Genomic DNA, 27,143 nt, shown 5'->3' with positions numbered 1-27,143 from the left:
GACAGATGCAGCATTGGACCAATGGTGCTTCCACCTAGATATGTATGATTTTTTTTTTAAATACCCACAACGGCTGCGTGGGCACCGACAGCTCAGCATCCCTGGAGGTAAGTACAGTAGGGACTGGGGGGGGGGCATGGGTGTACAGTGACTAAGGGTAATAATTTTAATGGCCGACTACAGTGGAAACCCTAGCAGGTTTCCAACACATACATGGGTTTCTTCACTAATACAAGACCATACTTCAATTGTACTGCACCACCAACATTTTTATTTTTTGCACAAGCTAAACAGGCCAATTTCTTTCCATAAATAAGACAAAGTAGCCTCCAATCTTACAATTCCAGTAGAGCACACAGCGACCTCAATTAACCCTTGATATACAGAGTAAAAACAAGTCATTCCTTTGAAATGCAGAGGGGATAGGGGGTTACTATAAAGAGGTCTGCACTGAGGACAGACACCACAAATACTGCGCTGTAATAAAAAGTAATATCGGACATATCGCTCCACAAGTGTGACTCAGCAATCTCAAATGGAGACTGACCTAAAAGAGAAATCTTGTAACAATCAGCCGCTGAGCTTTCCATGGCTCCTAGCCACTTCCTCAGAGAGATGAAAGCCATACTTGATAAAATGTACAGTGGCAGAGTCGTTCCAGGGACAGAACAAAAAACATCACGTCTTATATTTTAAAGGGTCACTGCATCCAAATCGAAGTATTTGTTATCATGCAGGGAGACTTTCCAACTGGTTAACATTTCACAAGTAAAGCCATTACCTTTCTTCTGAAAACCACTACTCCCATCAGGCCCCATGTAACGAAAGACAAACAAAAGGCTGGCAAGCATGGTTCCCTCCTCCATGGATACAATATAGTCAGTGAGAGTAGCCACCCAGGGTCATGAAGTGAATCATTAGGAGGAATACCAGGAATTTAAAACCAATTAAAAAGGAAAAATGCTTTAAATAAAGTAATCTACTGCTGTCTTTACAACTAAGGGCTTGTAAACTGCAATATATAACCTTTTGGGGGATTTAAACATGCTTTAAGATATGAAAAACTATAACGCAAACTGAATATTCTTGTTTCGTACAAAAACCGCATGAGTTGCTCACTACTCTATCCAAGACATGTTGTAATATGCCATGTGTCGCCATGTGGAGCTCATCCAGCATAACCTGAATAAAGTATGTGTTGCAATGTTTGAAAATTGAGCATCTACGGGCAGAGGTCTCCAAAGTACATCTAGCCTTCTACAAGATTTTACCTGGGCTGCAGCCTTAAGTGATGTTAAAACGAATATTTTTTTTTTTCTTAATAAAATGTCACTTATCTGCTCTGTGCAAAGCATCCCCAATCCGCCTCTTCTCAGGCCTCCCCCTTCTCAGGTCCCCCCTGGCGGCTCTCCTGGCCCCTCCCTCCTGTTAAGTGCCCCTATGGCAAGCACCCTGCTATGGGGGCACTTACGCAGACGCGCCCCCGATCCTCTGCTCTGCATTTCTATTCACACACAGAGCGCGGCTTGGCCCCGTCCTCCCCTTAGGCTCACAGGTAGTAATTGACAGCAGCAGAAGTCAAAGGATCCCGCTGCTGTCTCGAGGAAGAGACCCGGGAGAGCCGCTGCTCTCATGCACATCGCTGGATCGATTTGGGGCTCCAATAATTATTAGGGGAGCTGAGGCTGCTGCACAAAGGTGGTGTTTTTCCTTCATACATAGAATGCATGAAGGTAAAAAACATTGAGCCTTTACAACCACTTTAACGTCAGCAGAGGCTGCCTATGGTCTCCGGTTCAATCCCATCCTGGATGGGGCCCCTAATGTAACAGGGGACTCCAATAGGGATTTTTTCGGCCCACATTGTAAAATATATAATGTGGCCCTCCTACTGAAAAGTATTGAGGCCTCTCATCTATGGGTCTGACCTTTTGGAATCTTGTGGAAACGTTTAGGATATTGCTCACGGTGGATCAGTAAAGATTTTGTTTTTGGATAGTGCTTGGTTTCCCTTCTCCTTAATGTCTTTGGCATTCAAAGTCTGCTACCCTCTTAATCACATAATACACCTTATGTTTACTGTACTCAGAGGAGTAAAGTTTGCCTACCTAAAGCTAGCTTTATAGCCCACTATATTTTGTTACTTTCGGGAAAGATATTCTCACCTTTTAATGAACTACTCTAAACGGCTTCAGAACAGCGTGGCTTTTCCTGTTACAACCATCTGTCTTCAAAAAGGTTAAAAAAAAAAAAAAAAAAGGAAGAAAAAAACATTTTTAATGGGAAAATAGTTTGAACCCAACTGAACCAGGACAAATAGGCAAACTGTCCAAAAACAAGCTTGAAAAGACAAATGGATTCTATGTGCCTGCCAAGTGTAAACAACACTAAGCACTCGGCTCTTTACATTCACAGTATAAATAATGCACAGCCTAGACCGACCCTTATAAATTTTCAATCAGATCAAGCAAGGTATATTGGCAATCTCACTATTCGACAGGTAAAAGACAAATAAGACTAATGCAAATCGTTGATTCTAGTAGGATTTAATATTTTGAAGGAAGTATATGTATTTAGTATGCAAGTCCCCAGTTCAAACTACGGGCATTGCCAAGTCACACTGATGTCAGCTACAAATACAAACACACTCTTCAAACCACAGCAGAGACCTTTATCAGATCACAAGGATTAAATCTTGTGATACATGCTGAGATCCACATTACTAATCCATTCTGCATCCAATGATACAGACTTCACTGCATGTAACTTCAGAAAGACGTCCTATTACGGCATGCTCACTAAAGCACTGTGCAGAAAAGGGCATGAGGAGTTAACATTAGGAAGACAAGCACAGAATATAGTCAATAAGGATAACGCCTATGCAAACCTCTACATATGATAAAATGCAAAATCTCTAAAAGGTAATAACTCAGTAAAAAAAAAAAAAAAAAAAGGGAAGCATAAAAGATAAAAAGCACATTATGCATGGCGTGCAGAAGTTATTGCACAAGTAGTTTACCAATAAGACTTTAAAGCAAACCTTGCATTAAATAACTAACTATCTGCTAGACCAGTGGTCTCCAAACTGTGACCCTTTGCTTGCCTTTATCTGGCCCTTGGGACACTATGCCTGCCACTGACCCCAACAATGGGGCATTATGCCTGCCACTGACCCAAACAATGGGGCACTATGCTTCCCACTGGCACCAACAATGGGGCACTATGCCTCCCACTGGCACCAACAATGGGGCACTATGCCTCCCACTGGCACCAACAATGGGGCACTATGCCTCCCACTGGCACCAACAATGGGGCACTATGCCTCCCACTGGCACCAACAATGGGGCAATATGCCTCCCACTGGCACCAACAATGGGGCACTATGCCTCCCACTGGCACCAACAATGGGGCACTATGCCTCCCACTGGCACCAACAATGGGGCACTATGCCTCCCACTGGCACCAGCAATGGGACACTATTCCTTCCACTGACACCAGCAATGGGACACTATTCCTTCCACTGACACCAGCAATGGGACACTATTCCTTCCACTGACACCAGCAATGGGACACTATTCCTTCCACTGACACCAGCAATGGGACACTATTCCTTCCACTGACACCAGCAATGGGACACTATTCCTTCCACTGACACCAACAATGGGGCACTATTCCTTCCACTGACACAACTATTCTCCACCTAATACCAAAGATTGGGCATTGTTTACTCCCATTGGGCACAGTCCAGCACCCCTAAAGTCTGCAGAACAGTAAACTGGCCTTTTCGTTAGAAAGTTTGGAGGCCTGTATGCTAGACAACAACCGCATCATGCAAAATTGTTAGATGTGTATAAAAAAAATAATTACCTTAGAGCCGGCTTCCAGGCCGCTCGTCTAAGTGCAAGTAATATCGGCAAACCTGACCACGACCTCCTGGAAAAGCTGAAAACTTCAAATTTCACACTCTCAGCAAAGGGTAAAAGGTGTTGAAGCCAGAGATCACCAGGCAACAAGCATTTTTACAAAGAGGACAGCAATGGCAGCCCTCAGAGGTAATAAATAATTAAAATTAAATACCGTATATATAACATTTACTCTGGGTAAAAACACATTTGTACTGCATACAGAGGAAAAAAAAAGTAAGAAGAAGAATAGGAAGTATACAAGAGTCCACACTAGCTAAATTAAATTAAGGTTTCTAAGCAAGTTTTCTTTAATGTGAAAGAGCTTTGTCGTTTAAATAGAAATTGCTGGCGCCAACATATAGAGACTGCTTCAATCTTCTGCACTCAGATGTACTGAGAAAATGGCTGGCAGACAATCACTGCAACAGGTCCGCCTTTCATGATGAAATTAAGTCATGACATCATTGGCTGTATCTACGCTACAAAGTCTCTTGACATAAGAACTTTTCCAGGTCTGTCTCCCCATGGCATAAATGACCTCTGACCGACTCTTATATAATGTGTATAATGTGAAATGAAAGAAAAACTGGGAAGGGTTTCAGAGTTACCAGCAAAATATGCTATTGTGCTCGGTGAAAGCGTAATACTTAAGATCAAATAATGGCATGACTTTCAATAGGGTAAACAGAGAAGATTCCCCACAAACAACCACCAAGCACCTTGCAAAGCACAAGCAAGCAGATTACATAACATATTTACATTTTTAGAGCAATGGCTGGACTGTGAAATGTTCTTTTCCATAACTGGGCTCATCATTACTTGGCTGTGCCTGGTTTCTGAACATCCAAGTCATTGACCTGCCACAAGCAAGCAGCAAAAGATGATCCGAGGAAAAGTAAAATTATTCAACTCCATACTTATTCTAGATCAGTGATGGACTCTTGAAACCAAAGCATCAGCATGACAGCCAGGCAACTACTATTTTTATCAGATCAGCAATAGCAGCCAGTTCAGGGTCCTCACCGTCATTAATGTGGAACTAAACCCACCATTTTAATGGTTTCCCAAAACAATTACATTCAACGCATGTCTTGCATGATAACTAAGTTACTAGTATGCTTATGATTTGCTCTCAACTCAACTGTCAAGCCATTAAATGGCTGGGTGCCACAGCTGGTCAGATCAGATGCGCAGCATCCATGAAACTACAGATCAAACAGAAGGCTAAGATAGCAACTTCCTAGGCTGTACATGATAGGGGGGGGGGGGGTTTAGTTCCTCTTTAACAATTTACTCCAAAACAGAAAAGCATGCCTGCCTCGAATTATAACTGTTAGTTAGTAGCATGCTTATGTTAAACTCTTAGTTTGTACTATCCAGCCATCAAATGGCTGTCAGAAAAAACAAATACATTAAATGTGCAGCACTTCAATCTTAATGTACAAGATAATACATTCTGTAATGAATAATTATCCAAATTTACAACCAAAAAAAAAAAATCTTTATAAAAATCAAAACCAAACAAACATACAGTGAAATCCTCACAAATTACTGTGCATAATCAATTATACTGTAAAAATGTCCACAAACCTAAAATAATCAAAAAATAAGTCCACCCTTGAAAGTGATCATGCAACATATAATCTTCTTGAAAAGTGCTCTAAAACGAAAGACGTCTCAAAAAAGCCCAGACATAAACCTCCACCAAACACCACACTTGTGTCCGTGAGTCTTCTCAATTTAAATTGTAATATAGGAGGTAAAAATGGAACAGCAATCTGGGTAAGAACCCTCCTCCCAGATAATCCACTTGTACAGGTAAGCCTTCCCAATTTGGTTATACATATGCCTACCAACTTCACTTCAACATGCAGCAAGAGATCCTCAAAGAAATAACACCACATCTAGTGCTCTCTGTAAACTAAACCATCTCTTTAATTTTTCTAAAAACAGCTAAACATATTTACAAATGACATGCTTACAAGTCGTTAAAATAAATTGAAACCACAGCAGGATCTGTTTCCTCAATGCTTGGGGTAAACACAAGCAAGCCACCGTTCAAAAGAGTAAGCCACGTGTGGCTGTGCATGATGACGTCACTTGGTCCTTGCTTCCCTGGAGGGGGACTTCTTCATATGGTATGGCTAGCATCATTGCTGATCACTAGGGATGCACAGATACCATTTTTTTACAATGAGTACAAGTATCTGGATCTTTCAGCTGCCTTTGACACGGTTGACCACCCCCTCCTCAAAAAACTTTACTCCCTCTGTCTCCGTGACTGTGCTCTTCAGTGGCTCTCATCCTACCTATCCCAACGCACCTTCAGTGTCACTTACAATTCTACTTCCTCCACTCCTCTTCCCTTCTCTGTCGGGGTCCCCCAAGGTTCTGTTCTTGGACCTCTTTTATTTTCAATCTACTCCTCTTCCCTGGGTCAGCTGATAGCCTCTCACGGCTTTCAATATCATTTCTACGCTGACGACACACAAATCTATCTCTCCACCCCTCAACTCACCCCATCAGTCTCCTCGCGCATCACTAACCTACTAACCGACATATCTGTATGGATGTCACACTACTTCCTCAAACTCAACCTGTCCAAAACCGAGCTTATAATATTTCCTCCCCCTTGTGCCTCTTCCCCTGACTTGTCTGTCAAGAGCAATGGCACAACCATCCACCCCCCCTCATGTCAGGTTACAAGGTGTTATCCTGGATTCTGAACTCTCCTTTCGGCCCCACATCCAATCACTTTCCAAAGCTTGCCGCCTCAATCTCCGCAACATCTCTAAACTACGTCCCTTTCTAACCAACGAAACCACAAAGCTCCTGATTCACTCCCTGGTTATCTCTCGCCTCGACTACTGGAACTCCCTCCGCATTGGCTTACCTTTAAATAGACTATCCCTCTTCAGTCCATCATGAATGCTGCTGCCAGACTCATCCACCTTACAAACCGCTCAGTGTCTGCTACCCCTCTCTGCCAATCCCTCCATTGGCTACCACTCGCCCAACGAATTAAATTCAAAATACTAACAATAAGTTACAAAGCCATCCACAACTGTGCCCCCAGCTACATCACTAGCCTAGTCTCAAAATACCAACCTAATCGCCCTCTCCGTTCCTTCCAAGACCTTCTGCTCTCTAGTTCCCTCATCACCTCCTCCCATATCCGCCTCCAGGACTTCTCCCGAGCCTCCCCCATCCTCTGGAATTCCCTACCCCAATCTGTCGGACTGTCTCCAAATTTATCCACTTTTAGGCGATCCCTGAAAACTTTCCTCTTCAGAGAAGCCTATCCTGCCTCCATCTAACAATTGCACTATTTTCTCCATTAGCTCATCCCCCACAGCTATTACCCTTTTGTATAACTTGACCCTCCCTCCTAGATTGTAAGCTCTAACAAGCAGGGCCCTCTGATTCCTCCTGTATTGAATTGTATTGTACTTGTACTGTCCTCCCTAATGTTGTAAAGCGCTGCGTAAACTGTTGGCGCTATATAAATCCTGTATAATAATAATAAAAAACTATCGACTTTTTTTTAGTACTCGCCGATACCAATTACCTGATACCTACCGCAACTGTTTTGTTTTAACTTCAGCTGTCAGCAATGGTACAAAGCATTGAAAAGTTATTTACAAATTAAATAAAATAAGATTTTTTTTTTATTTAGCTCTTTTTCAATGTGAAATGTGTAAATATGTTAATATATACGTGTAAAAATATTCACCAACAATGCAAACAAAAAAAAAAAGTTTTAATTGTATATCGTTTATAAAATAGACATAGAAATAGAAAAAATAGAAGGAAAATAAATAAATGGAGGAAAATAGTGAGTTAAGGCTGATTAGAGTAAATTAAGGGTTATTAAGGGGTTAAACAGAGGAACATTTGTTCATCCCTTTGATCTGCATATGAAGAAACAGAAATATACAAAAAGAAACAATGTTTCTTTTTAATTTTAGTGCTTCAGGGGCTGCTTTTTTTTTTTTTTTTGACAGCTCCAATTACCGGACTTCTTTAACACGGGGAGGAGACCCACTGACAGCTCAAAGAACCAAGACTGAAAGTATCGGTTTCAGGTATCGGTGCATTTGCACGAGTACTGATACTTGTGCAAATACTCGGTATCTGCACCGATACCGTTACTAGTATCGGTGCAACCCTACTGATCACATATGCAGCACCATGGCAACTGCAGATCAAACAGATCAAATCAGATGTTAAGATTAAGATGGCAGCATCCTTGGCTGTAAAGGGGAGAAATGCTTTGTCCCGCTTTAAAGCAAGTCCTCACCCTTCTCCCTCACTCTGCTGCAGAAACATCTGGGGTTTTTTTTTCCCCCTTTACTTACTTTTTCTTTTCATTTTCATTTAAGAGGTTTCAGCTCAGCCCTCCATCCTACCTCCTCACCAGTGGACTGCATGTCATCCACCTAGAATGCCGGGAGCACTACAGGCATTGCATTCATTAAAGGAGGGGGGGGGGGGGAAGAGGCCTAGCAGCACATCATCGGGAGGCAACGCCTGAACCCAGAAGAGCCGGCAGCCTCCCGACGACATTACAGGAGAAGATGGCGGAACAGGACTCGAGCGGTGCTGTAGCAAAGTGGTTATTAGCAGGACAAAGCTGGATCCACTGGGTGTGTGAGTATCTGAACTGTGAAGAACTTAAAGTCAGGTAAGGTCAGCAGGGAATTAAACAAAAAATAAAAATTAAAAAATTAATAGGGAGGGCGACGTTCCTCTTTAAACATGGATCTTCACCCAAAAGGTGAAGTTTTGCTTCTTCGCCTACTACCTCCCTCATATCAATTCTGAATACTTTTTTTGGGAGGGGGGGCAGTACTAGGTTTTAACAGGTACCAGCTCCCACTTTATGCTCAGACTGCTTAGGTGATCCGAGCAAAAGTTTAGCCGCCCCCGCCCCCCCCCCACGGACATATTCCAGGTCCCGGAAGGCTGTGGGTCCATTCACAAACAACTGTGCAGCTCACACATGCGCAGTGGGAAGACGGCCAGCATCTTCCCTTAGTAAACAACGGATGCAGGGGACCCAAAGACCGGTAAGGAACCAGCCTGGGTAAAGACAGTGCTGGATGCTTGAACAGGTAAGTTCTCCTTTATTTAAAATCAGCAGCTACAGTACTTGCGTTTTAATTTTTTACATTCAGCCTGAAGATCCTCTTTAGGCAACACAGCTTGGTAAAAGACCCATCTAAAAGATGATCTGCACAATGGAGAAGCAGCAGCACATTGATGGTAATTCCTCCTCTCTCTCCTTCTGTAAGTATGCTTACTGTGTTAGACTGAGAGCACCAGCATATTTTTCCACAGTTTAATTATTGTTAGACATAGGATAGACACACAGATGGAAGAAACTGCAGATCTATAAAAATATTTTGAGTGGGGTGAAAAGATGAATATTTCAAACTGGCATAACCAGATATAAAAGAGCCCCAGCTGTGTAACCAAAATCCCGGATGGGCCAATAAATTCACAAGAGAGTAATTGCATACTTGGGAAGAACAAAAGTTCAGATTCTGCCAAGTATTTGTTAACAAAGAACAGAAGTCACAGATACAGTAAGTAATACAAACATTTGGTTTGCGTTTGCTTACATAGCTAATAGTTACTAAGCGAGCAGAAAAAGTATACCAGCAAAGACGGCAATTTAACAGCACCAGTCTTCCCTTTACCAACATAATAGACAGATTGCTATGAGATTCTCTCCAACAAATATGGAAATAAACGCAAATGGTATAAAAATGGATAAAGAACTAGTTCCTTGTTCAAGCAAGAGGTGAAGGATAATACGAAAAAAAAGGGAAAATGATTAAATCGAAAGTGCTATGGAACGCAATACTTTCTGTCTTGTTTTAAGGAAACAGCCATGTATGACCATATAGGCATTATGATCAAACATAAAACATGTAGCATTCTAAAAGTGTGGTATTATGATAGTTTTTTTGAATAATCTTTTTTATTATGAAATCAATACATCTTTATAAATAAATAATTTTTTTTTTTTTTTTTTTTTTTTTTTAGCATTGCTGTGTTTGCACAGAATATTATGCACTGATGAAAAATACCCTAACATTTACATACTGTATGGCTCTTACGTTGGAAACTGTCTCTGCCAGGGTGATGGTGCTTTAAGATGCTGGCTTACAATCCGTTTCACAAATCATCACTTAATACTGGACAAAGGATTCCTAGATCAGGAGGGTTAGCTTAAAAGAGAAGTAAAAGTTTTGTTTTTTTTCCATATTCACGCTTGCTTAGGTGGATACAGCGTGGGTCCCCCCGGCGCCTCTACACTGAGAACCGAGAGATCGAACATTGTCGATGGCTTGGTTCTCACAGCTGCCCGAGCAGAGAGCTGCTGACTGTCAATCAGTCCTCTCTCTGCTGAAAACGGTTCACAGTAGTGCAAATATGGATCACTCCTGTGATCTATGGGAGAAGTACACCCAAATGAGCTTTGGCTGGACTTCTCCTTTAAGAGATAACAGACATTACCTGCTTAGAAGCTTGGTGAAGCTGGCCATACATGGATCATAATTCAGCCAGTTCAACAGGATCAGGACAAATTTTAATGACATGCACGATCATTCCCATTCATGAGAAATCGATCAGTTGACTCTTCACAAAGGGGTTTGTTGGTATATTTTCGCTCGATCGGCACATGCAGCCAACCGGCTGCTGCGCCGATCAATGTATACTGATGACGAGGTGTTCCGCTGTCAGAATACAATGACACAGCTGGAAAATTTTCCCTGACTGGCGGATTGAAAAAAAAATGTAAAAAATTAGTGATGTATGGCCAGCTCTAGGCTATATGCAATTACCCAGGTGTGCGTTTACTATTCTAATGGAGACTTAAATGGGTATTTGGCAAGATTTTTGACCAGTTTTAGTACTGTAACCGTTTAGCATGTCAATAATTCTTCCCCATTTTCGCCATGAACCGCTGCAGTGGCCACTTTGATGTCCATCTACTGACCGTTGCAGTACGAGAGAACATTGTCTTATGCTCCTTTCACACTGGCGGAGTGCGCCAGCAGATCCGCCCGCTCAGCAGGGGATCTCTCCGCTGATCGGCGCTGAGCAGACAGCTCACAGGTCCGTGTCTGCTCGCCTGAAGCAGACTGTCCTCTTTGGGCTGTAGGATGGAAACGGACCGCCTGTCCGTTTCCACCCAACTGTCATTTAATCCACCAGATGGATGGGGAACGGATTCCCAACCAACTGTTTTTAGCAGACAGGATTGGATGTCAGCAGACACGTCTGCTGTCATCCGCCGCTTCATAGAGATCAATGGATGGTCAGATAGAGTCCCCCTGAAAATCTGACAAGCGGACCCGATCGGTCAGTCGGTGTAAAAGGGGTCTTAGTATGTTGGTTTGGTAAGGGGGATGTTTTATATATTCAGGCAGGGCAAGCTGTCCCTGCCGGGAGAACACAGTGATTATTGCTAGTGGCCATACCAGCTGCTAGCGAGAATTGCAAGTAAATCAGACAGGCTGGTTGTTCCAAAGTTGATCGATTGATCAGCTTGGTACATTCAGCCTGCCCATACACAGTTCAAAACTCAGCCGGTTCCTGCAGAATCGGCCGAGATTCAAACCGTCTATGGACGGCCTAACTAACATAAAGCATTTTCAACAAACTGCATCCAGTTTTTTCCTTCAATAAATGTTATTTTTAATCTTGCAGACTTGTATATGCTGGCTAAAAAAAGAATAATATTGACTAAACAATAAAAATATTTCTAAAAACATTGTAACCACCATAATAAAATAAGTACAAAACTATATATACGTTTCCTTTAAAATACCAAAGAAAAAAATATGCTTTGTTTTCTATAGAATGTTCTGGTTTTAGCATATTTGATGTAGTACCCCCTAAACTCCTAGAAGTGCCCTTTGGGGTACTTTTTCCACACATCAAGAATAACTGGTTTATACAATCAACAATATTTGGTAGGGTGGTTCAATGAGTAAGTGAAAAGATTAGATTCAGATCAATCAATTGGAAATAACATTTTACTAATTGGACTACAGTTAAGCCAGCCAGAGATGACTCAAATCTCAGCCGGTTCAGCAGGAACCATCTATGGACAGGCTGATTGTACCCAAGTCGATCCATCGATTGACTTGGGTACAACCAGCATGTCAGATTTCTAGAATGCGATTATTGCCCATGGCTATAGCCGCTAGCAATAATTGCTGTGTCCTCCCGATGGGGACGGCTCCATGTGGCCCCCCAGCCAGGAGAGCACAAACGCTCCGCAGGATGCATTTCCCCATCCATGCTGACTTTGTTGATGGGGGAAATCAAATGGTTCTTTCCTAAAACCCGTGGCTGCATGAAAAAAAATTGCATCATCTATGGCCTGACTTACTTGAACTTTGAATGGTTGTTGTAGGTTAGCGCTCTATGTAGAACCACAGACTCTATACTACTTAACTGCTGGATTGTGGCTACAGGTTATGTCTCTCTGAAGAACCCTTATATTCTGAATTACACTACTGAATGTTGAGAAGGAAGGGACCTGGCAGTCAGCTGGCAATCCTCACATAGAAAACATTACTGGCAGACTGAACCAATTAACCAAATTTATGACGATGGACTGAGTCATCTATCGATAGAATAAAACTCAATTACCTAAAGAAATCTTAGCAGATAGAGATATGTTAGCGTCAACTGTAATGGTTATTTCATAGCAGCAATTCAGGGTCAGATCGGCACAACAGCCAGTTCTGGGACTTAAAGCGCCCTACCCCAAAGATGTGACATTAACCAACCTTAGCCAAACCTGATATAGAACCAATGTGTGGAATAAGTATAGGCTGCAGTAAGCCATGTTGATAACTAAAGCCCACTGGTAGAGACAGGACAGATTGCAGGAGATACTCAGCGAGATACTCTATCACACAGCACTTGGAGACTGAAGAGCATAGAGCTGACCTCACCAGTATAATGCTGTACCTGCACCATCCAAACTTAAAATGGTTGTAAACCCCTACATACTGTATATCCAGTAAAGTGACTGGCCTCAGGGGATACACAGAGGTGAAACAAATCCTCCTATACAAAAGTTGTACCTGTTTATCTGCATCAATTTTTCCTCACCATCCTTGTTTTTTTGATCAGTATGTGGCCGTCCCTGCTCAACAGAAGTCGATCATTTCATTTTTTGGCATGAATTGCCCAAAATTCAAGCCGTCTATGGCAGCCGTTAGGCTCGGTTCACACTGCCGCGACTTGGGATCCGACCTGTGAGACTCCAAGTTGCATGACATGTGAAATCCTATGTTAGTCAATGAGGAGTTGTCTTAATTAGCACTACTAAAGTCGCTCCAAATTTATAAAATGTTCCCGTACTACTTCAAGGCGACCTCTATCTGACTTGTGCCCATAGACTTTAATGGAAGTCGCCTCCAAGTCAGTCGCACCAAAATAATACGCAGTCTCATAAAGTCGCCAGGAAGTTGCAGTAGTGTGAACTGATTACTAGTCTTGAGCAAGCTCTAGATTTTTTTTTACTGCTGTAAGGAAAAGTAAACAGCCAGGGCATTGCATAGGGCAGTGATGGCAACCTTGGCAAACCAGATGTTTTGGAACTACATTTCCCATGATGGTCCACTACACTGCAGAGTGCATGAGCATCACGAAAAATGTAGTTCCAAAACATCTGGGGTGCCAAGGTGCCATCACTGGTATACAGTTTAGTAGACGTATCTGGATTGGACAACTTCCACAACGGGTATGACAGATTACATATCATTTTCAGCTGCATATTTAGCGTCTTTTCAAAACGAAAAATTTAATATAAGCCAATTCAGTAAACTGAGAAAAACTGCAAAAGTTGGTCAAATGATGGAAATCTTTATCATGAGATGACAAAGCTGCCTTCAGAGAAAAAATAGAGAATGTGAATTGAATAAAATCTTGTCTAACCCATATGGGTAAAAGAGCAGATGTTGTCAGTGCTGAATAAGCCCAGACTGCGTGCCATGGAGCTTTCCCCTTTTTACGGATATCACACCAGCACATTGCATCCCTTCCCAAATAGATTACAATCTAATTTTAGGACCTGAGACAGATAAAATGACTTGCCAAAAGGTCACACAAAGTTAGAACAGGGTCTCTCCAAAAGCACTCCACCCACCTCATGGACCACTAATCACACCCAAGCCTCTTCACACTAAAAAGATATTACTGTATGCAACCGAACGAAGAGTACACCTGGCAGTTGATTACTTTCACAACAGGTTCTTGAAGTGACAGACGATTTGTCTTTGTGTTACTAGAACAGAATTTAGGAAGTGGTCATGATGGAGTGTTAATTCACTCCCAGCTTCAGCTGCCCCTTCCAACCTGCCTCGTAGACACCTTCTAATTACAGGACCCTGAAGATAATCGCCTACCATGTGCAGAACTAAAGATGGTGACGGACAGTTTTCCTAATAACACTACCCAGTTCATTTGTCCGATTACAGGGTAGGATGGCAGCTCTGGATGACCTAAGTACAGGACCTGGGAAGGTAGGGCAGTATTCATTAGATGGGATGTATACAATTGAAGTGTTTAAAGCCTAACTCTAGGCAACTAAAAAATGATCCTTTGCAGTAAGGAGGCACCCACACTGCAAGGGCTAATAACCTGTTTTGTCTTGGGGAGAGAATAAACTGTTTTACTTACCTGATCCAACCCTTCCCATCAAATTAGTTGTCAACTGTCCCTCGGCGTCCTCAGATCCAGTACAGGGCTATATGGACCCTGCTCTGGTCTACATGACGTCCGGATTCTAGACCGGTGGAGTGTAGGGGTGCAGACAATTCAGGGAGAAGCACAGGATTGGGTAAGTAAATCTTTTTATTGTTCCTCCAGACAAAAAATTGTTTTAGTTGCCCAAAGTTGGGCTTTAAAGTAGAATTCCATGCTATGCCCACACTGCAGGGGTTAACTTCTCTTATGTCTAAGGGACCAAGCAAAACAATTATTACCCGATCCTCCTTTCTGGCAGACTACGCCACACTGCTAAACCGGTGCCTGCAGACAGTCCTCCCTTGCACTCAGGTGGTCGGATGCCCCCGTCAGGGGTGTCCAGTCTTTTGATCTTCTTGGGTGACACTGAAAGAAGAGGGATTGTCTTGGGCCGCACATAAAATACTCTAACAATAAGGAAATCTGCAGGTTGGGGGAAGGGGGTGCAAGAGTGTATTTCCATTTTTTTCAGCCAAATTGGGAGAACGTTGGGACTTTACATCTGCAAAATGTTCCCACTCACACAGCATAAATGTAAAAATAATTAAACATTGCTGCTTACATATTTACTTGCTCTTTTCTGAAAACTCCAATTCTAAAGTTTTCCCCTGCTATGTTATGTTAATTAGTGGGCAGGAGGTAGTGTAAAGTTTATCATAATTATCCGGTCTGTACTGGGCTGGACAATCTCCTTATCAGTTGTGAACTAGATTTGAACAGCCCATCCTAAAAAAGGATTCAAGATGTAAGTTCTACATTGTAAGTTAATGAAAGGCAACACAGCTGATCCCTGCACTGTCCACCCACATTCAAATTGTTCAGAGTAGACTGCAGTCTTCCCAAAGGCCTGCTTTAAAGAAACTAGAGAGGTAAGAAATGTTTAAAAAATAGTTATAGGAATTGCTATAGTTTATAGTTACATAGTTAGTAAGGTTGAATAAAGACACCAGTCCATCCAGTTCAACCTGAGCGAGTGTGGGTGTGCGTGCCTACAACTGTCCCTATCCCTGTACATTGTGACTCATTAAGACACTCTATTGCTGTGTGAAGGGAACACTTAACATATTAAGGTTTTCCTAAATGTAACCGAAAAAAAAGGGATCTACGCTTTCACAAAAACGTTTGGATGGAATAGCTTTACATCCCAGAGAACCTCTAAGCAGAGCACAATAAACGCTAGCCAACAACCAGAAGGGATGCTGGCATTGGGGCAGAGAACACCTCCGCAGCACTTTACACATGGCTGCAGGGGTGGGACCAGCTTGTCCTAGACAAGAACAGCCTCCAGCACTGGGCGACAGCCAGCCAGGCAGGTTTCCTGTAAAAGGTAATCTGCACTGGCCTCCTAATTAAATTGTTAGTTAACTGGATATATCTGGCTTGAAGACTGGAGCCAACCGATCAGCATGACACCCAAGCAACTAGCATTTTTAAAAAGGAGAGATCAGCAACGGTGGTCTAAATTTTTCCATCAGTACCACTTCTGTAAATGTAGGACTCCAGGCAACAAGTAAACATGTAGATCTATGCCCACTCCAATCCCTCTGGAATGGGGGCCCAACCACACTATGAATCCAATAGGAAAAGCAGGAAGTTGCACACTGAAGAGCCCACTGCAGCACCACTTAGGACAGGTCCACCCCACACAGGCTTGATCACAGACAATGTCCTGGTTTAATAAGATGTCATCAGATCACAACTTCCTGATTTTCTATTGATTGAAATAAATTGCCATAAATCTGTTAAAGGGGGTATGTATTCTGTTCAGGAAGTCTAAGGATTCACATACCCCTATCACAATGCATCTCCGGTCTTTTTTGGTTCATCTTTACAACCACCTGTTTTATCTGCACTGTACAGTATAACTGTAGTAAGATGATTCAGAATAACTGTCAATGCATTGAAAAGTTGACAGAGGGAACCATTACAGCTGAATCAGGTAACAGGACTGTCACCTGCCTGATATACAAGTAAAGGCAAAAGGGAACTAGAGCAATATATATCCCACAGTATTATTAAACATAAATTAAAAGCATAGTGATCTATGCAAACATAATAATGAAATGACAATGTCACCTGCCTGGCTGCATGGTGTGAAAAGATGTGCAGGAATCCAAAAACAAGCCTGCCATCTTGCAGAATAATGGGTATTCGTAGACTAAAAGAAAAAGAAGGAGAGCGCACCGACCTAGTGCATTACCACTGGTAAAGCTTTATTAAAGCGTAAAAAACAGCAAAATATATACTCAAACACGAGCATTTGTATGAGGCTTTGACAATTTAGCAGGTTGTGATATCAGTTTGACCCACTCAACATCAGCTCCTGGCTTACCAGTGTTTTGAACAGCGAACCTGCTAAATTGTCAAAGCCTCAAACAAATGCTCGTTTGTGAGTATATATTTTGCAGTTTTTTATGCTTTAATAAAGCTTTACCAGTGGTAATGCACTAGGTCAGTGCGCCCTCCTTTTCTTTTTCTGCAACAAAAAATGTACATGAAGGCCTTCATGCTACAATTTCCTTAAATAGTATGATTCACCAAAAAATTAAAGCTCAAGCGATCCTGAAAATTAGTGCCAGAATTTTGGTAATAATCATGGAAAAAGATGATCAACAAAAACTGTACAGATGTTTAATACACACACAAATACATAGCTGCAACCTGCCTAGTGACAGGGACACATGCCAAGCACACAAAGGAGTAGTTAGCAGGTGCTCATTAATTGGCATTATTAATTTGGTTCTTGTTTGGGAAGCATCAAGCAGTGAAGAAGGAATTCTGGGACGGTCTCCTCGTGCTCTCTGCTGACTTGCAAAGGATTTCCATGACTGCTATTTTCCATCAAGGGACATATCATTTGTAACCAGCACACACAATGACACAGGATTTTTCTCTTATATATACTGTATATGGACCGGTGTTAAGACTACAGATACAAAAAGAATACTGGGGGGGGAGAAATATTTCCTTTGCCTCATATGGACATTCTGCATTTTAATACAAAGCCACAGGCTGATCTTTTAAACAAAACTTCATCACATCTGCAACGACATACTGAAAGCTACACACACACACACACACAATTATTTCAGGTAGGCAGCCGACTACCCAATCAATAGCAGTTGAACTACAATTCCCAGAATGTACATGTGGGTTGGTAGGTATATGAAAAGGTCTAAAACATTCACTAAAGAACCCTCTCTGACATAAGGATTAGCATGAAGTATCATACAACATCAAAGGCATGACAATGATGCTGGGTGGAAGAGATCTTCCATAGAAATCTCTGATGCCAATATTTGGGCAAAGAGGAGACTCTACTCAATGTTAATGTTTTTCAATATGCCTATGCATTACATCTCCAGTAATTCATATCAGTGATGGGGGTCTTTTTATATTTGTGGTCAGTGGGAAGACTGCCTCCTTTACAGTGGTGGTCAGAATGCCATCCTTACAGATAATTATAAAGATCACTGGTGTCATGTCACAGACTCTGCCAGGTGGCACTGGCCCTGGAAGTATGCAAGCACCATAAAAATGGGAGGTCAATCAGCCACAGCTCAAGGAAGCCTTAGCAGCCTCTAAAGGAACCAGGAGCAGAGCCTAAGGCCTAATGGCCGAAAAGCATTGGTTGTTTTACAGCCGTTAAATATGTTTTTGCAATAAAGCATAACCCCTGCTCTAAAAAAGCAATCAATTGCAAATTGTTCTTGAAAAAGTACTCAATCCTGTGCGTCAACGCACGCCCCGCCGGTAAATGCACAGTGGGACGTAGTATAACACAGTCTCCCCTCACTCATGCCCGCCTACTGAAGAACTTGCTTGACAGCACCTCCTGTTTGTGTTGCTGCTTTCCAATATAAGCACAGGCCATTGCAAGAACTCATGGCACTATGCACTCGGGAATATAGTTATATCACCACAGCCATGTGACTAAGTAATCATGCCATAATGACGAAGCACATCAGGGCGGGGGTATACAGCAACCGGAAATGAAGTCAACACTCTGTACTGGATGTAATGCGAACCGGACGTGATGCAGAAAGCAAGTTCAGCGAGATACACTGATCACTGGCTGCATGGTTCTGGCGTTTTTGACATTGATGAGCATAGGTTAGATTATGTGTGAGTGCAATTTTAACTGGGTATATGTTTTAAATAAATGTGGTTTAAAATGGGACTATGCTTTGTTAGTTATTCTTATCTCCCCGTTTGTGTGCAGTACTGGAAGTGGAACCATTATACGGATTTTGATGAGAGCCTTTGTTCTTTATAAAGTCGGTGAGTGTGACACCTTAAAGGGAGTGAAAATCACTTGGAGCGCAGTGGTGGATATAGTTAGTCCTGGTGAAGTAGACTACACTAAGATTGTTTGGGATCATTACATTGAATTTATTAATTTTATATTATTTTACATTGTGGTGGCCTTTGTATTGTTACACGTTTAGCACTGGGTGGTTAGTGTTTGCGAAATTAAGTGTAGCGCTACCCTAGAGTGTTAGTTTATTGACTGTATTTTTGGTTAATCATCTGAACTGGAAAGGGAGAATAAACAGAAGTTTTAGGTTTCAATGAATAAAAGGAATTTTTCGGCATAGACCAGTTATCCAACTGTTGGGGGGGTGAAATGCAAAACAAATATGTTAATTTTCTTTTGAGAGTTTAGGACTACTTTAACCAAGTCAATAAAAACCTTTGTTAGACAAAATGCAGCATCTTCCCAGTACTCTTTCCAGGTCAGCAATCAGTATTATACACCCAGTACTCTTTCCAGGTCAGCAATCAGAATTATACACAACGGCATATATGATTGTAAATATATGCGAGTTTATATCTACTGCTAGGAGTACAGTGCTAAGTGTAATCAGTAAAAGCAGTCAAGTGACATTGGGTAATCATGTATAAATGCTGAACCGTATCAGCCAACAAGAATGAAGCACCTTCCTTGTATAGCAGCCCACTTCTACAAATGACTGTATTCAGGAAACATCCAAATTAACAAAAGGACACAAATTTTAACTCTTGGGGCCATGTCACACCAGGAATCGCATTCATCAGTGATATCAGCCCATTAAATCTTATCAGCACCAAAAGCACTACTTCTGGAAAAACACTGCAAACGCATCGCACAGTGCAGAAGTACAATGTGATCCGGTGCAAACCCACTGCATTTGCAACTTGCGTTTGGGGTATTGTTAAAATTGACACCCACTGCAGATCGCAACTGTAGTGTGTTTTGAACACGGTATGGGAAATGTGCACAGAACTTGAGTTTCCCCCAATGGGGAAAAATCAAAACAATTTAGAATTATGAACTTTAATAAAGGAATCTCAAGGTGGTTAACATTTCAGATATTCCTCGACATCAAGGCAATGAGCCTGCCATATAATGTGGTTTCGTTCTCAGTACCATCTTACCTCTAGCAGACAGCTTCTTAGTATTGATAATCTTTGCAGCATATTCCTGACTGGTGGATTTCTTCACACATCTTCGGACTACAGAAAAGGCACCCCTTAAAAACACGGCAGATAAAAAAATATAGATTAATGAAAATATAAGCCAGACAAAACACATAAAATATTGATTTCATGTTAGGCTATCTGCACGCTAGGCATTTAACCCACATGCATGCAATACCAGCATTTTAGTAAACCAGAAGGCTTACAGCCCCGCTGCCTGCAGCCTGTCACAGTCCATGGCAGGCTGAAGTATGCTTCTTCTGGAATGAACTAAATGCTGTACTAAGTGGTAATTGCGTTTAGGGTTCTATACCTTCAGAGACATATGCCAGGATTGCAGGTATTCTGCATTCTGGGCATATTGTATGTCCCTGAACGCATAGGGGCCCAAATTAAAGTACCACCCTAACCCTATGTACAGCACTCAACGCTGCACCGTTGCCACCTGGGCACACTAAAATGCCAAGATTGGACAAACATGGGCTAAATGCCTAGCTTGCAAGTAGCCTTATAAGTAGTTTACAACAACATTTAAAAATAAGATTTTGAGTCAACATCTTTTTTAAAAGTAAATATAGTTACATAGTAGGCGAGGTTGAAAAAAAAAAAAAGACACAAAGTCCATCAAGTCCAACCTATGTGTGTGATTATGTCAGTATTACATTGTATATTCCTGTATGTTGCGGTCATTCAGGTGCTTATCTAATAGTTTCTTGAAACTATCGATGCTCCCCGCTGAGACCACCGCCTGTGGAAGGGAATTCAATATCCTTGCCGCTCTTACAGTAAAGAACCCTCTACGTAGTTTAAGGTTAAACCTCTTTTCTTCTAATTTTAATGAGTGGCCACGAGTCTTGTTAAACTCCCTTACGCGAAAAAGTTTTATCCCTATTGTGGGGTCACCAGTACGGTATTTGTAAACTGAAATCATATCCCCTCTCAAGCGTCTCTTCTCCAGAGAGAATAATTTCAGTGCTTGCAACCTTTCCTCAAAGCCAATATCCTCCAGACCTTTATTAGCTTTGTTGCCCTTCTTTGTACTCGCTCCATTTCCAGTACATCCTTCCTTAGGACTGGTGCCCAGAACTGGACAGCATACTGTAGGTGCGGCCGGACCAGAGTCTTGTAGAGTGGGAGAATTATTATTTTATCTCTGGAATTATTCCCCTTTTTAATGCATGCCAATATTCTGTTTGCTTTGTTAGCAGCAGCTTGGCATTGCATGCCATTGCTGAGCCTATCATCTACTACGACCCCCAGGTCCTTTTCCATCCTAGATTCCCCCAGAAATTCTCTCCCCAGTGTATAGATTGTATTCATATTTTTGCCACCCAAATGCATTATTTTACATTTTTCTACATTGAACCTCATTTGCCATGTAGTCGCCCACCCTATTAATTTGTTCAGATATTTTTGCAAGGTTTCCACATCCTACGGAGAAGTTATTGCCCTGCTTAGCTTAGTATCATCCGCAAATACAGAGATTGAACTGTTTATCCCATCCTCCAGGTCATTTATGAACAAATTAAATAGGATTGGTCCCAGCACAGAACCCTGGGGGACCCCACTACTCATCCCTGACCATTCCGAGTACTCCCCATTTATCACTACCCTCTAAACTCGCCCTTGAAGCCAGTTTTCAATCCATGTACTCACCCTATGGTCCATGCCAACGGACCTTATTTTGTACAGTAAAGGTTTATGAAGAACTGTGTCAAATGCTTTTGCAAAATCCAGATACACCACGTCTATGGGCCTTCCTTTATCTAGATGGTAACTCCCCTCCTCATAGAAGGTTAATAGATTGGTTTGGCAAGAACGATTCTTCATGAATCCATGCTGATTACTGCTAATGATACCGTTCTCATTACTAAAATCTTGTATATAGTCCCTTATCATCCCCTCCAAGAGTTTACATACTATTGATGTTAGGCTAACTGGTCTGTAATTCCCAGGGATGTATTTTGGGCCCTTTTTAAATATTGGTGCTACACTGGCTTTTCTCCAATCAGCTGGTACCATTCCAGTCAGTAGACTGTCAGTAAAAATTAGGAACAATGGTCTGGCAATTACTTGACTGAGTTCTCAAAGTACTCTCGGGTGCAAGCCACCTGGTCCCGGTGATATATTAATGTTAAGTTTCCCAAGTCTAATTTTAATTCTGTCCTCTGTTAACCATGCAGGTGCTTAACCATGAAGTGAAAAAAAAAAAAAAAAATCAGCATAAACCTATGTTAGGATAAAAGAGGTACTGTAAGGATCCTATTTTAATGGCACGCTCTCCGTAGGACCCTCAGAGCTCCAACAACGTGCCAATAAAGTATAAGGCAACCCCAATGGATGTAATTTATTGAGGCCCTGGCCTGTAACAATGGAATGTTTTATTTACCAGCTTTCAAGAAGTTGGCAGCTCAAAGAGCATGGATGGCGCTCTAAAGGGCCAGCAAGGTACATTTAGGTTTACCTCATATATAATGCCTTATATTTTCGGGTGGTAAATAAACAGCACTTTGTACTACTAGTTCTATCATAAACTATATCTAAAGCCAGGCTTTTTTCTTTATTTTGGATAGAGGATTCTCTTTCAGCTATTGGTGGCCAGATAGACACCAATAGCAAACAGACAGAAAATGTAACAGGAATGTGAATAGAATATGTTTTCTTTAAGGACCTCTTAAATATGGACGATTAGAGGCTTAAAAGCGCTCAAGTGTACAATCCCCACTCACTGGGATCTGCAAAAGGTGCATATAGCTGGCCACACATGTGGTTGTAAACACGGAAATGCCGATGCTCCTCTGCATCGCCGTTTACCCATGTATGCACATAGAACGTACTTCCCTGAATGCGAAACAAACACAGGAACGTGGAAAGCGCTGGGAATTTTACCCTTGAGTACTATTGAAAATCGAAATGGTCATGTGCAGGAGGCGTTAGTCTGTAAATATATTTACACTTTAGCAGCACACATTTCACAACGGGCAGATTTAATATTGTTTACCAGTAAAAACAGTTTTAATATGGTTTATTCTGTGACTCGTTCACTAAAAATCCCTAAAACAGAGAACACTGGTAGTAATGCTCTGTGACTGGTGGCATTTGTTTTATATTCCAATCTCACCATTCCATTAATGGGTGACCTCAATTAGTGGATTAAGGTTGCGGACCACCATATTAGTGAAGCACAGACTGCAGACACTTTCTCAGCAATAGTGTTATGGAGTGTGGTAATATGCCTCCACAATGCGGCCTAGGCAGGAGCCGTGGCCTCTGATTTAGTTAGTGAACTAACAGGCTAACATTTATTCAAGCTACGACGCTGCCGCCTCAGATGACTGGTCCAATTTACTGAAAAGCAAACGATAATCCCAATATTACAAAACCGTGCACACACACAGGATCAACTAGAAGGTCCACACAACGGGAGGGGTCAATATAACAAGCTAAATGCTGACAGAATCAGGTGCTATCTAGGATAAAAACCATCTGCCAGCCTTATTAAAAGATATGAAAAGGTTTGGCATGGTTTATTTCTTAAAGTGGTTCCAAAGCTAAAACTATTTTTACCCTTAATGCACTCCCTGCATTAAGGTAAAAAAGGTTTTACCACTAGCTATGCTCTACCAACAACCCCCCCCGCCCTGCCCCCTCCCCAAACACCTTAGTCATCTCTCTTTCTGCTCTCACGGGCTACACAGAGGGTGGGAGCCATTGGCTACTGTTGCTGTCAGTAAAATCCTGTGAGGAGGGAGTGGGGGAGGGTCGAACCAAGCTGTGTGCGTCTATGGACCCACACAGCTCAGCTCAGGAGCGTGCCAGCTTGTGGGGAGCACTGGAGGGGGACCCAAGAAGAGGAGCCGCTCTGTGCAACACCTTTGCATAGAGCAGGTGAGTATAACATGTTTATTGTTTTAATAAAAAAATAAATCCTTTACAACTGCTTTCATTTCTACATCTGTAAACTGGCAGATGATGCTAACAGTTTCACTGCGTCTGGGGAATTTTATATAAGACACATCACTCCTTCCAGAGAGCAGAACGGAAATTATTAAGCGCTGAAATGTCACCATAAATGTGTCTGAAATAATTCACTATTGACCTCCTCCTGCCCCGCCTCAATCATGCTTTAGTTGATAAATTACCCCAGAGACAGGGCCTAGTCCAGCTGTATTGATGCACCGGGGTGCTGCAGCAAAATGCATCTGCCTGGAATATGTGCATTTTATCTGTGCATGAACCAGTTTCAGAGTGCTGCCACATCAGTGTTGGACCTCCTTTCACATAGTGGTACAGGAGCAGCTGGCAGGCATTCCAGAGGCGATACAACCTTCTCCTGAAAACCGGTTTTATTTTGTTTTTTTATTTCATAATCCTAGCATTTGGCCTGCAGCTGCAGCTCACCCCCATTCACTTAAAGTGACGTTAAAGGCTCATTAAATAAATGAGGGGGCACTGGCTCCACCTCTTCATCCAGTGCCCCTAATAGCAAGCTGCTTGCTCTGGAGGCACTGGTGCATGCTCACTCCCAAGCCCCACTCTATGCATCCATAGAACACAGAGCTGCAGCTCACGCTCCCCAATCCCTTCTCATTGGATCACTGGCAGTGATTCATAGTAGCCGGAGCCAATAGATGTGGAATGAAAAAGGAGAGACCCAAGAGATGCTCAGCTCTGGTGCATGTCGCTGGATCAAGAGGGAGCTCAGGTGAGAATTGAGGGGGGGCCGCTGCACACAGGTTTTTTTACCTTCATGAATAGAATGCATGAAGGTAAATAACCTTAAAAAGCACTTTAAGGGTATGATTTTTTTTCCGTAGCCGCAAAGTAAAGCATCGTGGCCGCAGCATGTGTACAATCCCATCAGACCACTGTTGCAGCTTAAGAGGATAAGAAAACCACAACTCAACTGCCTATTTTTACCACCCCCCGCCACCTGTATATAACCTGTTTTTTGCCTTTAAGGGTACATATTTTTGTGTAAGCTTAGGGTAGGGGCATTAGGTTTTAAGATCCACCGAGGCAGAAGCTGATGTAACTAGTGACAGAGCAGGCACACCTATTGCTCATACCACCTGTGAGAAGAATACTGAAGACTACGATACCTGTGCGATAGGGACTTGGGTCATTGTTCACTCCTGCACCTCAGACATTCAATAAACACTTTGTATTTAAAAAAATAAACATAAAAAAATATACAATGAATACAAGATGTTGTCTGATGTGACAAGGTAGATAAAATGTTTTTTTTTTTTTAAATCAGGTCTTTTTGATTTAAATCAGATTTTTTTTTTCTTCAAATTTATTTTAATAAAATGCTTTTGGAGTAAAAATCTAAAGATAGTTTTCTATCTAACATCTAACATGCATTATTATCCGCTTCAGCCCCGGAAGATTTTACCCCCTTCCTGACCAGAGCACTTTTTGCGATTCAGCACTGCATCGCATTTAACTGGCAATTGCGCGGTCGTGCAACGTTGCACCCAAACAAAATTTACGTCCTTTTTTTCCCCCATAAATAGAGCTTTCTTTGGTGGTATCTGATCACCTCTGTGGTTTTTATTTTTTGTGCTATAAACAAAAAAAGAGCGACAATTTTGAAAAAAAAGCAATATTTTTGCTATAATAAATATCCCCCCCAAAAAAATATATATATATATATATATATATATATATATAAATAAAAAAAAACACTTTTTTTTTCCTCAGTTTAGGCCAATATGTATTCTACATATTTTTGGTAAAAAAAAAAAAAAAATTGCAATAAAGCGTATATTGATTGGTTTACGTAAAAGTTATAGCGTCTACAAAATAGGGGATAGTTTTATGGCATTTTTATTCATTTTCTTTTTTTTTTTTTTTTATTAGTAATGGCGGCAATCTGCGATTTTTATCGTGACTGCGACATTATGGCTGACACATCGGACACTTTTGACACTATTTTGGGACCATTGTCATTTATACAGTGATCAGTGCTATACAAATGCACTGATTACTGTGTAAATGACACTGCCAGGGAAGGGGTTAAACACTAGGGGATGATCAAGGGGTTAAGTGTGTCCTAGGGAGAGATTCTAACTTTCTGGGGGGATAGGCTTCCACTCACATAACAGCGAACACTGCTCCCGATGACAGGGAGCAGTGATCTCTGTCATGTCACTAGGCAGAACAGGGAAATACCTTGTTTACATTGGCATCTCCCCGTTCTGCGGCTCTGTGACACTAACACCGGGAGACTGGCGGACATAGAGTCTGCGGGTCCCGCAGGCACGGCCACGCTAGCCCCGCCAATTAAAGGGGATGTAGAGGTACTCCCATTTGCCCACGTATATCGGCGTGCATCGGTCGGCAAGTGGTTAATTTAGTTTACTCAGCATGTAAGGGAGCTTAGTTATGTAGCATGAGACTGTATATTTTGCAATATTTACATTTTTGGTAAACTCATTCAATGAATCCAAGCTCTGCAAGCTGAGATAACATGCACTGCATTGATGCATTCACACACATTAACAGTAACCATGAGATAAAACAAAGTTCGGGAATATTCCTTTATCCCATTGTTTTGCAAATGTATGTACACTACAAACTGTATGATTGTTTGAAGAGAAATGCATCTTTACCAGGCTCTAAGTGTGAGGAGGAAGGGCAAGCAGTAAAAATGAAAGCGAAACCTTTTAATCAGCTTATAAACCATGTGATCTTTCTGCACATAGCTTGAAGTACTTATTTCCTCCCTTAATGAGCAAAATGGCAGCAGGCCGTAAAAGAGAAACAGTTTGGGAATATTTTATTGAAGTTCCTCTACCCATGGGTAAAGCAGGTATGCATGCAAAATGCAAGCAAAGCAACAAGGAGATGCAAGGCCTGACCCAGCTGATATATTCAGTTTAAGGCTGACCATACATTATACAATTTGCTTGTACAACTTTCCTTTAGATTTACCAAAACCATATGAGGTCAAACTTAAACACTTTCAATTTGTATGCAATCAGGCAGGCCCTT

At 41.8% G+C, this 27,143-nt stretch overlaps 1 protein-coding gene across 30 annotated transcripts in view; it reads right to left on the bottom strand.

Annotated features, from left to right (window-relative positions):
* The window catches only part of CAMK2G (calcium/calmodulin dependent protein kinase II gamma), a 409,422-nt gene that overhangs the window by 370,778 nt on the left and 11,501 nt on the right, over nt 1-27,143 (bottom strand). For all 30 annotated transcript variants that reach the window (XM_073596628.1, XM_073596634.1, XM_073596638.1 and 27 more), the window contains exon 2: nt 20,103-20,197. In XM_073596628.1, coding sequence (XP_073452729.1) covers nt 20,103-20,197 — 95 coding nt within the window. The remainder of the gene's footprint in view (nt 1-20,102; nt 20,198-27,143) is intronic.

This window comes from Aquarana catesbeiana, linkage group LG08, assembly GCF_042186555.1.
Source record: "Aquarana catesbeiana isolate 2022-GZ linkage group LG08, ASM4218655v1, whole genome shotgun sequence".
NCBI classification, from domain to species: domain Eukaryota; kingdom Metazoa; phylum Chordata; class Amphibia; order Anura; family Ranidae; genus Aquarana; species Aquarana catesbeiana.
Note: the sequence above shows the minus strand (reverse complement) of the source record. Positions and strands in the feature narration are given on the sequence as shown.